General features: G+C 40.1%; 2 protein-coding genes across 3 annotated transcripts; one reads left to right on the top strand and one right to left on the bottom strand.

Moving 5' to 3' along the window:
- The first annotated feature begins 464 nt into the window (after nucleotides 1-464).
- Nucleotides 465-1,433, top strand: LOC119490940 (odorant receptor 131-2-like). Its single transcript, XM_037774495.1, has one exon. It carries the CDS (start codon nucleotides 510-512, stop codon nucleotides 1,431-1,433), a length of 924 nt encoding a protein of 307 aa, XP_037630423.1. The 5' UTR covers nucleotides 465-509.
- An 8,948-nt stretch (nucleotides 1,434-10,381) lies between these two features.
- LOC119490936 (diablo homolog, mitochondrial-like) lies at nucleotides 10,382-13,022 on the bottom strand. 2 transcript variants are annotated; one of them, XM_037774491.1, is made up of 6 exons: nucleotides 12,685-13,022; nucleotides 12,268-12,397; nucleotides 11,996-12,121; nucleotides 11,495-11,605; nucleotides 11,249-11,345; nucleotides 10,382-10,978 (listed from the first exon to the last, which is right to left on the bottom strand). In XM_037774491.1, the coding sequence occupies exons 1-6, from the start codon at nucleotides 12,819-12,821 to the stop codon at nucleotides 10,773-10,775; spliced, it is 807 nt and encodes a 268-aa protein (XP_037630419.1). In that variant the 5' UTR covers nucleotides 12,822-13,022; the 3' UTR covers nucleotides 10,382-10,772. The 2 variants fall into 2 exon arrangements, with proteins under 2 accessions (XP_037630419.1, XP_037630418.1); XM_037774490.1 differs by having other exon boundaries at nucleotides 12,268-12,400; nucleotides 12,685-13,021.
- Nucleotides 13,023-13,689: the final 667 nt, after the last annotated feature.

Genomic DNA, 13,689 nt, shown 5'->3' with positions numbered 1-13,689 from the left:
GTAACACTACACCAGGTCTTTGGTAAAAGCTAGCCCTGTAACCATTACTTCTTGCTGGATAACTATCAATAAAAAGTAGCTATTGAAGAATAAAACTCTATCTGAAACTCATTATAGAGGAGCCCAAGGCCTGAAGTCACTTGACAGTCTGCAGTACTATCAATAGATAGCCAATGAGGGGAACCAGCAGGGAGTGACAATGACGACACTCTGATCAGTAAAGTTTCATTTGGTGTTATTCTTGGATGTTTTAGTCTTTAAGGCATCGTGCACAGCCCTCTCTCGGAAGGCTACAGTGAGCTCGGCAGAAGACATTTGTCTTTTAAACAATATGGAGCGTTTGACAAACTGCTGCTGAAGCATCTTCGCATTTCAGCGGAGCTTGATATTGGACTTAACTTTTATTATTTTGTAATAAGAATCAAATTTTCCATTGACAAATGAATTGCAAAGTTACACTTGATTTGACTTTAGGCAGTACCTCAAAAAGTTATTTATTTAGAAAATATATGGCAGATAACAGCTCACTAGTTGGTGTTAACTCTTTACAGCGGCAGAACAGGGACCGGGTTATTATTGTGCAGATTTTGGTGATGATTTTTCTTTGCATCAACATGTTGCTCACTGTGATCGTTTTTACAAAGGAGTGCTTCTACAAAACTACACGCTACATCTTATTTACCATTACTCTACTGTCTGATAGCTTCATATTATTCATGACTGATATCCTGCTCATCTTTATCTATTTTCAAGTCACCATGCCAGTTTGGTTATGCATCATTATCTCTGTTGTGGTACTTCTGTATCTTACAGTCACACCAGTTACTCTGACAGCAATGACCCTGGAGCGCTACGTAGCCATTTGCATGCCCCTGCACCATGGAGAGCTGTGCTCCACTCACAACACTATTTATTGTATCCTCATCATTCACGGCCTCAGCTCTGTACCCTGTATTGTTATTCTCTCCACCTTCTTTGCATCAGCCTCTCTTAGCTTTTACACACAGCATAGTGTATGTTCTGTGGAGATGTTCATTTTGTACAGATGGCAGGATCATGTTAGGTCAGCTCTATATCAGTTTTACTTCTTGATTATGTGTTCCATCATTGTATTCTCCTATGTTAAAATAATGAAAGTGGCCAAAGCTGCATCAGGAGAGGATAAAAAGTCAACATGGAAAGGGCTCAGAACGGTAATTCTTCATGCTTTCCAGCTGCTGCTCTGTCTCATCCGTCTGTGGTGTCCATTTGTTGAAGCGACTGTACTTCCGATTAATTTAAGATTATTTATTGATGTCAGGTACACTAACTACATAATGTTTAGTCTTGCTCCAAGATGTCTGAGTCCTCTCATTTATGGCATCAGGGATGAAACATTTTTCCATGCACTGAAAAGCTATGCCTGCTCTGGCTTTCACAAAAGAAATATTTGACAACATACATAAATATTTTCGAACGCATGAATTAAAAAAAAAAAAATTCAATTCACTTTTACAGTTTATTGTTACAGACGTGACTGTGATTGCATTGCTATTTAAGCAAAAATTCTAGCTGAACTCTGTTATTCTTGTATTATTGTTCATTTGAAGTGACAATGTTTTGCATTTTTTTCTGCAATTAATTTAAAGTTATATGTAATATTGATAATAGACGCTTGTAGCATTCAAGGTTCAAATCAACTCAATTTAATTTATATAATGCAGAATCTCAACTCTCAAATTTGCCTCAGATCACCGTTTTGTCTCAATGGGCTCCTGTATAGCATGGAACACCCTCTATCTTTAGACTTATCCAATATATGAGGGTCACAGAGTAGAAGGCTCTCTGATCTATGCACTGAAACAGCAGTTCAGAGAATCCAGTCTTGTGCGAATCTCTGGGTGGAGTTGTAGATAGGGCACCCTTTAGACTCTACACAGTTCTACTGAAGAGTCTGTCTTGTCTGACAAGAATGGCAGTTTGTTATTGGATTTTTGTGCTAGTCAGGGATTGTCCATGTTCAAGGATAAGCTGATTCATAAGTGCACCTGGTACCAAAAGACCTAGGCCAAAGATCTACAATCAACTTTGCAATTGTATCATCAGATCTGTGGCTGTATCGTGGACACTTAGGTAAGGAGAGAAGAAGAGAGAAGAGTCACTTAGTCAAAAGCAGAGTGGTATTCAACCCTGCATCTCATCAGTGGCCACTGACAAGTAGACATGAACTAGGCAGACAAGGAAAAGTCTGCAATTACCACTCCTCTGGAGCTTTATGATTTTCAGAAGATTTTAAATGCATCTGACTCACCAGAAACTCCATAAACATAGACTAGAGCTCCAACCCAACAAATTTGCATTATTCTAGAAAGAGGTGAACTACTTGGATCATTTGGTCAGCCACATAGGAGTTTGCTCAGAACCCAAACAAAGTTAAGGCTTTGGAAGACCTCTGCCCTCTACAGTAAGACAGGTGCATTATTTTCTAGGCCTTGTGAGTTATAATAGATCCCTCATCCCCTCATTTAATTGCAGCTCCCCTACATGAACACTTTTCTCACACAAAGCACAGTTATCCTCTGAATTAGAAGTACACAGTAAATAGAATACAGTTGTGTTGCATATTTATCAAGTGCTTTACATATAAGTAGTGTTTTTTTTTCTTGGTTAATATTAACTTCATTTTCATTGGCTCATGACCGTGTTTACATTGCTGTGATGACTGCACCATTCAACTATTATCCCCAAAATCCTATTGAATCCACATCTTTTGGGCAAACTGAAGGATCCATCATACAGTTTTTGTCCTATGAAGGTCCCCAGTATCTTCATCTACATGGTACGGTGCATTGTTAATCCTTTCTGTAATGCCCTTTTTTCTTTTTATGTTTTACGTTTGCATCTTTTTAAAATGTATTGTAATGTTTGTTATATCTGTTTTTACTTTTATGGTTTGCTTGTTGTATGGTTCAATTAAATGTTGATTGAAAAAAAGTATGTTGGTGTTTACAATTCCTAAAAATAATAATGAAAAAAATACTCTCTTTTCTTATAATCTTATAATCTTGCATCTCTAGTTGTTTGAGATTACTGGATTCTTTAAATGTGCTAAAGAGCATTTCTATTTTCTCCGCACAGCTCTCAACATGGCGATAGCTGAGCTGGTGGCTTGCAGCTAACGGTGCTTGCAGCTAACAGTGCTTACAGCGCTAACAGTGGAAACAATAGCAACGCTGCTGACATGCTGGCATGGCTGTGAAATAGATGGTACGCTGATGCATTTGTTGTTGTACTGTCCTCTTGTTAAGCAGTTTCGGTTGGAGATTACTGAAAACCTGTCATGTTTTCTTCATGTATATATCAAACCTCGTCCCGTGACTTGTATTGTAGGTGTGAAAATAGCCATTGAAGGAGGGTTGGTGCTGCACTTCTGCAATGGCACCATCGGTTAGGTTGGTGTTATCAGCAGTAACTGCCATATGAGAGCAGTGCAGCATGCTCACATGCACAGAAAACACACAAGAACAGCCCGGCTATGTCAACAAAGCACAGAAAAGCTCAGATTACAACACACACAGAGGGAGAGCGACTTCATTCAAACACTGATCCTCTTCAGCACAAACTGTTGAAGGCCCCAATACTGACATTAATAAGTGGATGCGAAACTAAACAGATGTGACAATCCATGTTTTTTAGCTACTTTTGATATAATTTGCAGTCATTTCACCCTTTATTCTGTCACAGCAGACTGCGAACGAAATTTTGAGCTCCACAGCAATCCCTTGTGCATAGTACTGTTTTATCTATCAATGTGTGCCTGCAGTTATTACTCACTATAGTCACTCAATTTCAGATGAATTTGAACTAAATCAGCAGCTCTATTAATGGCAGTTGTTGCTGTTGGGATTTCATTTGAATAAAACATTTTCTTAGTTGTAGTAAGACAAAAAAAACAACTTCTATTGATACACTGACAAATTTTGTAATCATTCACCATAAGACTTGGTAGACATGGTATATGTGTCACGGTTATGGTTTTAAAGGTGTACACAAACGCAGACAGACCGAGTAGGCAGGTGAATTCAACAAAAGATGAGCCTTTTAACATCCAAAGCTGAAGCAACAAAACAAAGTTGACAAAAAAACAAAACCAGAGTCCAGTTCCGAGGAAAACAACAAAGTACAAATGAAACACGCTGCGTCCCAGCCGGAACAGGCGATGGCTGTGGCCCAGCCGGAGCAGGAGGTGCCTGGGGCCCAACCGGAACAGCAGGTGATGGTTGCAGCCCAATCGGAACAGCAGGTGAGGGTTGTGGCCCAACTGGAACAGCAGGTGATGGTTGCGGCCCAACCGGAACAGGTGATGGTTGTTGCCCAACTGGAACAGCAGGTGGTTGCGGCCCAACCGGAACAGCTGGTGGTTGCGGCCCGACCGGGTTAGCAGGGGTCGGCCGGACCCCGACAGGAAACGTGGAGCAGGGGTCGGCCGGACCCCTGACAGGAGACGTGGAGCATGGGTCGACCGGACCCCCGACAGGATGAAAGACACAGGCTTTCCAGAGAGTAAGCATCGTGTCGAGAGTTTCACTACAAATATTTCCCTTTTTCAGGGCACAACACAGACACAAGAAAACCCAAATCCAAGAAAACCAAATCACTAATAGAGAATTAATAGACTAAAAGGAGGAACGTAAGATCTAAACAAAAAGGAAAGAAGTCCAAATGTCCTCTAGCACAGCCAGACCATGACAATATGAGCCCCAAAAATATCTCATTCTGCATACAGTTCCTTTATGCCAAAAATGCTTAATATCAGAACACTCAAGTGTATGTGCATGCAAATAACTATATGTGGTAATATAATTTTGTATTAATAAAATGAGCATATTAGACTAATATATTGGATTATATGTATTATATTGCATACTGGAATCCATTTTAACTGACAGCACCTCCTATTTACCAGTTTCTCCACTAATGTGCAATTAATTACAGTATAGGTCCAAATCAATGTGCATTATCTTTATAAGATATGTTGAACAGAGCAACAAGTTTGAGCAGGAAATGCTGCTCTATTTGGAGATTGGAGTTGGAGTCATGCTCGGTCTGCTGTAACTGGGGCAGAAAGTGGAGCGTTACCAGCTAGATATAGTTGGGCTCACCTCTATGCATAGCACTGGCTCTGGACCAAACTCCTGGATAGGGGCTGGACTTCCATCTTTCTAGAGTGGCCCAGGATGAGGAAACAGCAGTAGCCTCCTATTCAGTAAAGAGACGGGCTGAAACAGAAATACCTGAATGTAATTCCAGTTCTATGAGTCAGTCGTAGCCAATCATCACTCTATATTACAAAGTAAATTAAATAATGTAAACGCAGTTACTGTAGGTGTATATGGTAAAGCATGATACGGCTTTATCATAAACAGTACATCCAGTGTTGTGGTGGTGCTATCAACAAATGAAATCATGATGCTGAACTATAAATAACTATAAACAAAACCTACACTGCAGGGATCTAGTCTACTGCAGGATTTCCGTTAAGTCAAGTCAAGTCAATTTTATTCATATATAGCCCAATATCATAAATCATAAATTTGCATCAGGTGGCTTTACAATCCGTACAGCATACGACACCCTCTGTCCTTTGACCCTCGCAGCGAATGAGGAAAAACCCTTTTAACAGGGAAAAAATGGAACAAATCTCAGGAAGAGCAACTGAGGAGGGATCCCTCCCCCAGGACAGACAGTGTTGCAGAGAGAAAGGCTCTCACTGTTTCTATGCACCAAACAGCAGCTCAGTGTCTGGCTGTCTTTAGATGGGGTCCTGCTCGGGGACTTTAACTCTAACATGGCAGCCAATTAGACTGTTATCAGGCCATTAAATAGGTGTTTTCGGTGGTTATAAGCCCCGTAGATGGTGGGTCAGTAGGGCCCTGCTAAACCCAATATTAGGTTTTATCATCCATTCAAATGGTAGATCACCAAAGGAATGTGTAAAAGAAGACGGCAGCAACCTCTAGCGACTGTAGTATTTATGACAGGTTTATGTCAGTTTCACTTTTGAAATTGGTTTAAAGTTTAAAACTTATTTTAAGCCAAAACACAATGTTTTTCCCTAAACTTAACTAAGTGGTTTAAAAGGTCACCTATTATGCAAAATGCACTTTTCCATGTCTTTTAAACATCGATATCTGTCCCCAGTGTGTCTACAGGCCACCATAGTATAATAAAAGACCATCCTCTCTCTTTTTCTCCTGCTCCATCTCTCCGAAAATGGGTCTGAAAAAACGCTGAGCAGCACTTCCTTAAACTGGTGACGTCGGTAACGATTTTCAGGCCACTTAAGGGTTTCCTGGTGGAACGGCTAGAACCTCCAGCTAGGTGACCCTGAGAGCTAGTGGCTCTCTTGCCATCCGCCTCCTAACTATAAGCAAAGTCTGCTCCTACTTCTGTTAGTCTGCAAGAACCAACAGAAACTCCCATCATCTGAGATAAATATAACATGTTCTTTCACAAAGGCTTTATGTAATTACACTGTTTAAACAGGTGATGTGAAAAATGTATTTTGATGTCATGCATGTAGCAGAGTACAGGTAGTAAATAGTGACTGTAAGCAACACAACACATTTCTGTTTCACAGTCAAACTTTATTTGAGTAGACAGATGACAATATTAATTATACACAGCATTTTTAATCCCACCTTCAGTTATGTTGACATGGTACAGGAGAAAGTCTATTCCAGCATGGTAAACTCCAGTGAGTGTAACGTTAACCGGTCTGTAGTCATGGTAACACAGAGACAGCTTCTACAGTAAATAATATACCATTACTCTGATTACTTTACTACGTTTATCAGGTGTCTTTTACCAGAAATAATGAACTGACTACTGTTTCACATCTTCTATTTTCCACCCTGATGTTCGCTGTGTTTACACACCGTCACATGTAGCTACATGCTAACATGTTAGCTCTGTAATGTAGCTACATGCTAACATGTTAGCTCTGTAATGTAGCTACATGCTAACATGTTAGCTCTGTAATGTAGCTACATGCTAACATGTTAGCTCTGTAATGTAGCTACATGCTAACATGTTACCTCTGTAATGTAGCTACATGCTAACATGTTAGCTCTGTAATGTAGCTACATGCTAACATGTTAGCTCTGTATCTCCCGTGTAAATAGAACTATCTGCTCACAGCAGATGTTTTCTTCTCCACTGGGATGATTCTGTCGGTCATTTCTCACAGATGGATCTGTGAAGACAAACGTAAAACAGAGTGTATGTTTATGGTTTACAGAGTTTATGCAGAATGTAAATACTGAGCTAACTAACAGAGCTATAAATAGCATTATTTACCTGAGAGAAACCGTCAGGAAAACCTGGAATCTGGACCGCAGATGTTGTTCATTTCTCGCCGATTTCGAATCAGATTCCTCCGATAACGTGCGCTGTGTGAAGTTTCTGGTTTATAAACTTTGAAGTAGTTTATATGTGAATCTTTCCTGCTGCTTCTCTCTCTGTAGCTCACGGCGAGCTGCAGGGAGGGGGAGAAAGTGACGCTGTGTTGAGGGCTTTTGATTGACAGCAGAGGCCAGGAAACGCTGACCAATCAGAGCAGACTGGGAGGAGACAGGCTCTGAATCAGGGTTTTGCAGTCTGGCATCATGAAGGTCTTAACATTTTTTTGATCAAATTTGTGGAGGACTGTGGATCTGATTAATTTGTGAGGAAGAGTACATCAACATGTAAAACATTACATTTCATGTTACCACTAGGTGGCCCTATGACTGTGAGTCAAACTTTGCATGTCGTCACACAGGGACTTTTATCAGGCATGAGAAATTTGGAGGAGATTGGTTAATGTAAGACAGAGTTACAGCAACTTCCTGTTTTTTGGCGAAAGGCGCTTTTTCGCTGCCACGCCACGGCAATATAGTTCGATAACTTTTTGATCTTTGAGCAACTTTTCATCAAAAAGGTCTTAAGACTGTACTGACCTAATTTGAAGTTGATCGGGTCAAATTTCTAGGAGGAGTTCGTTAAAGTACAGGACCTGGAAATGTAAAAAAAATGACCTAATATTCAAGATGGCCGACTTCCTGTTGGGTTTACGGTTGGGTTTAGCCCAAGCACCTTGTTTTTTCGCTTAAAGACATATAATAAAAAATAATAATAATCCTTAGAAGAACAATAGGTCCTCGGACCCGACGTTGTCATTGCTCGGGCCCTAATAATAATAAGAATCATTTGAAATTCAATAGGTCCTCGGTCCGACATTGTCGGTGCTCGGGACCTAATAATAATAATTTTATTTATATAGGACCTTTCAAAACAAGGTTACAAAGTGCTTTCCAATAAAAGCATGATAAAAATAAATAACACCAAGAACTTAAAATCTAAACAAAATAAAATCATATAAATACAAAATAAAATCATATAAATAGTTACAGTGCACCATCAGTTAAGAAAAAGCCATAATATAAAAGTGAGTCTTGAGAAGAGATTTAAATGAAGATACTGAGTTTGCCTACCTGATATCCTCAGGTAGGGAGTTCCACAGCTGAGGGGCCCGGACGGCAAAAAGCCCGGTGGGTCACCTTTGTTGAGAAGTTTGGATTTTGGAACTGTTAGTAGGGCCCTGCCAGAGGATCTCAATCATCGATCAGGCTCATAGGGAGTCAGCAAATCAGCAATATAGGCAGAAGCCAAACCATTCAAGGCTTTAAAAATAAGCAGTAAAATCTTAAAAACTATTGTAAAACTCACAGGTAACCAGTGAAGGGCAGCAAGGATCGGTGTGATGTGGTCCCTTCTGTTGGTACGAGTTAAAAGCCTGGCAGCAACGTTTTGTATTAACTGTAGTCTTTGGATGTTCCGCCTGATGATACCAGAATAAAGTGCATTTGAAAAATCGAGTCTGGAGGTGATGAAAGCACGGATGACCTTTTCTAAATCAGCAGGGGAAAGGAATGACCTGATCTTAGTAAGCTGTCTCAGTTGGGCAAAACAGGACTGCACCACTTTAGTCCCCTGAGCATCAAATGACAGTTCAGAGTCAAAACTAACACCTAGGTTCCGGGCCTCTTTCTGAACATTATTAGACCAGGCACCCAGACTAGAGGAGAGATTCTCAATATTGCTAGTGCTGGGGCTACAGGAGGAAATGACAACTATTTCTGATTTGGAGTCATTCAGCTGCAGGAAATTTTTTGACATCCAATTTTTGATATCAGTGAGGCAGGACAACAAACAGGACACATCGGTGGTACCAGGCTTTAAAGGGAGATCCAGCTGCGTGTCATCGGCATAGTAGTGGAAATCAATATTGTGTCTAAGAATGATTTGCCTCAGGGGTAGCATGTAAACAGTGAATAAAAGAGGAGCCAATATAGAGCCTCGGGGGACCCCACAAAATAAAGGGGCGTGAGATGAGGAGGCATCTCCAAGTGTTACGGAGAAGGACCTGTTAGACAAATATGAAATTAACCAATCCAATGTAACATCACTGATGCAAACGTGATTTTTCGGACAGCTGATTAAGATATCATGGTTCACAGTGTCAAAGGCTGAGCTGAGGTCAAGGAAAATTAAAAAAGAATACATGCCTGTGTCGGCCGCAAGCAGTAGGTCATTGGTGACCTTGACCAGAGCAGTCTCAGTGCTGTGTAAGGAGCGGAAACCAGATTGAAATTTCTCAAAGATTTCAGTCTTGTTCATAAAAGAAATCAGTTGAGTAAAAACTATTTTTTCTAAAATCTTTGATAAAAATGGCAGTTTGGAGATGGGTCTAAAATTACTTAAAACAGAGGGATCCAGAGAGGGCTCCTTTAAAAGGGGGTACAGACAGATTTCCCTGAAATAATGTCTAAATTGTGCGTGCAGTGTCCAATGGTCACTGAAATGTAGGGCTGCGTTGACCGGTGTCCTGCAAGTAGCCCGGACGTGCTCGGAGGTGCGGGGGCCCGTTCATCGCTGCTCGCAGCTTTAATTTTGTAGTGGATTTCTGTGCTGTTCATGGATTGTTCATAATGATTAGGCTCTGCATTGTGCATTTCTTTTCTATAATGGCACAGTTTCTAGTAGATCATGCTCTATATACGATTAAATATCTATCCCACAAGTTATTCATCTGTAGGAAACTTTTCAAAGGCAAAGAAGATATGGCTTCAAACCCTTCTTGCTGTGAAGTGACAGTGGTAGAGGCCCTGTTTCAGAAAGCGGGAATAGAGAAAACTTGAGTTTCCCACATCAGGCTTAGTCAACTCAGAGTTAAGGCTTAGACTCAGAGTTTGTTAAACCTGCTTTCTGAAACGGGGCCCAGTAGTAGCCACAAAGCCATATCACATTATTTTAGGATCAGGTAATACGGCAACAAAAGAGGACCCATCAACACATCAAATACTCATAGAATCTTTTGATTTTAATAGCTTTATAAATAATGTCTTTGTGACAATACAAGATCCGCCGACTGCCATAGAATATATATGCTGGAGATTCGATAATCAATACACACATCATCGCTCAAAAAGTGGCAGCCATTCACTAATCAAATAAATAGTCATAAATAATGATTTATGCAACATTAAAGAATTGCAAATTGTTGACAATTTATTTCATTCCCTTTTCAGATTTTGATTTTCTTTGTGTAAATTAAAACATGTAAACATCTTAAAGGTTTAAAAAAGAAGGGAGACATAATAGGGAAATCAAACATAGAAAGCTCAAAGCTTTCGAAGGTGAAAGCATACATTTATTGTTTTGCTGTTTTCCAATATCTCTGTCTATTTGTCTTAGTCCTCTCGTAGATAAGCCTCATGCACCTCACGCTCTGCGCCATCCTCCAGAAAGGAAGCATATTCTGCCATCCTTTGGATCTCTTCTACTTTAGTCTCGGCCAACTTCTTATCTGCATCCGCTGACAGTTTCCGAGCTTCCCCCACCTGCGACTGGGCCACCTGAATGTTTGTCCTTACTGTGATGGAACCCTGCTCGGCTCCTGGAAACACAGACGCAAACACGTTCAAGGGTTGACATAACACCAGCTTAAGTTCAAACACAAGATGTGGAGCGTAAGAAGGCACTCTGTCCGCTATATTCATTTTGTTTTAAATAAAGCTGTACTGAGTGACAGCATCTGATCCGTACACTTACTAAAGTGCAAGAGATTTAAATCTTTTCATTATTACATCATTGTAAATACAATGGTATTTCTGCACTGCATCATTCTCAAGAGATACAGCTGTACTCAGCAAGACATTTTACTCACCTGAAGAGTGTGCTGCCTCAGCTGCCATTTTACACAAGTTGACAGCGTTGATCCAGGTTGACTCAAAGCGTTTGCATTCATGTAATCTGACACTAACCTGTTAGAGCAAAGAGATGAGACAAATGCAATATAATAAATGTATTTCTTTTAATTGTTTTTTGCAAAGAGTAAAAGTTAAAAAGTAAAAAGTAAAACAAAACGAATGCTGGAGTATATTCAGGTTTGTTCTCAACAACACAAACTAACCTCTGCACGCTGGCCATTGATCACCTCCAGGAACGAATCCTCTTCTGCTGGGGTCAGTTTTCCCACTGAGGCTAAATACCGTCTTTGGACAGCAATGCGTGTGTGCACAGCCTGTTAGCAAACAGAGGGAGGACAGACAGTCAGGGACAGTACAGGGCAATATTTAAGATGAAAGTCTGGATTTGTACATGTGCAAACATCTTATCAAATGCAAAAACATAAAGGCACTCTGAAGTCAGTGTCATTTCTTGAAGGTATTATTTTCACCATGAAATAATAGAAAAATGTAGAGATTCAAATCATGATGATTGTGTCAGGTCTATGCCCATTTTCACTTGTGGACAGTAATGATTTAACTCTGTATTGTGGTGCTGTGCCTTCTCATGCTACTGTTTAATGTAGTGTGGGAATATTTTCTGCCAAGTGATGAATTTAACTCTCAGGCTGGGGTTAGCAATTGTAAGTTATGGATAAAATGTTTCACATAAGATGAAAACCTACCTTTGAGTAGTCTGTAAGGGCATTTATGAGAGCCAAGGAGGTCTGGGAGAGGAAAGTACTTGAACTGTCTGTAACCAATGAGGCTGCTCTTCTGATCAGGGAGTCATGAGAGAGGTTTTCCATTTGCTACAAACGGGGGGAAATACAGTATTTGAACTCCTTCATTCAATTTCTCCATGTAAAAAATATGAAGAACAGGAACATACATTTTCCAAAAGACACAAGATTTGTGCAGCTGCAGTCCATCGGTCTCCGGTAGGAGACTGACCCACCTGTGTAAAGGAGCTAGCATAGCACCCACGGCCAACACTTAAAGGTGCTATGCTCATGTGTGCAGTATCTGTCTGTTCACCCAACTTCTGGACTCTAGGCTTCCTGCTGCTGAATAGGACACTCTCAGATCTGCTGTAGAAAAATTGGATAGAGTATAACCCGGATATCAGTCATGAACAATGGTATTTCAGCTCAAAGTTTTGCAGTGTTGAGTTATAATCTTATAGTTGTAATCTGCTAAATCTATAGGCAATGTCTGAGAAGTCAAACTTGAAGTTAATATAAATAATTCATATAATCCCCTGAAAATGTAAAAAGCTTGTTTTAACTCAAGGAAAATAAAAGATAAACAATCAAAACAACAAAAAGATCTAGGCTACATACTATATGGCATTACTTTATTATTCATGACCTACCTTAGGAAACGGATACAGGCTGCTCCTCTCCTGAGCACACTCTTGTTGGTCCGCAGCAGTGAAATGTCTGTCTGATTTCGCAGAAATCCTCCGGCAGCACGGCTGGCACACACTGAACACTGACCAACAGCTTGCATTTTGCAGATTAATTTGATCTGCTGCACTTGAAGAGTGTATTTAATATTATGTATGTAAAAGTAGTATCTGAATGTAGATTTTCTGTTTTCCGCAATTCAAACTAATCCTCTGTACACTCGTTTGTCTTTGTAAAATCAGAGAAATAATCTTGTTCGATGCTTGCAATCTTTCAGTCTGCTCGACAATGACTGACTGTCATGTCCTGCAGGTATTTGTAAGGCCATTTCATTGCGTAAAAGGCATTGATCTGTTGACTCTGCCTGTAAATGTGCGTACTTGGCTTTATCTGAAAAAAACCCACGAGACAGGAATTACGTACAGGTTTCTCTCTCTTGCTCTACTGTGTGTGTGTGTGTGTGTGTGTGTGTGTGTGTGTGTGTGTGTGAGGACCAGTTAAAGTCCAGGTTGTAATAAACCTTTTAGAGAAATGAAGACAAATTTCTATCGGACCTTAATCTGAAAATTGTCTTTTTTTCTTTCAAAGGTTTGGATTGGATGTGAACCAGGCTCATTATTGGGGGATGTTGAAGTTTGCATCATGCATGAAATTAAAAGCGGCTCCGGCATATTTTACAAACCACATCTAATTAACACAATGTGTTACTAAAATTAAAATGATCATGGTATTTATTTTCTCTATCATATGCTTGAAAATGGCTGGAGCCATTTTGTGCTATAAAAACTGACACTTGGCACCCCAAAAGCTCCATTTATTTTTAAGTTAAAAATCAGAAAGAAGGACTAAAGAAGCAAACCACAGGTATGTACGGGTCATTGTTGTGAAAGAAACCCCGACGCGAAGTGGAGGGTTCTCTCATTGCCCTGAAGGGGATTCTTTCACAACAATGACCCGCTAGCTGTACATTA

Source organism: Sebastes umbrosus, chromosome 7 (genome assembly GCF_015220745.1).
Source record: "Sebastes umbrosus isolate fSebUmb1 chromosome 7, fSebUmb1.pri, whole genome shotgun sequence".
Classification (NCBI taxonomy): Eukaryota; Metazoa; Chordata; class Actinopteri; order Perciformes; family Sebastidae; genus Sebastes; species Sebastes umbrosus.
Note: the sequence above shows the minus strand (reverse complement) of the source record. Positions and strands in the feature narration are given on the sequence as shown.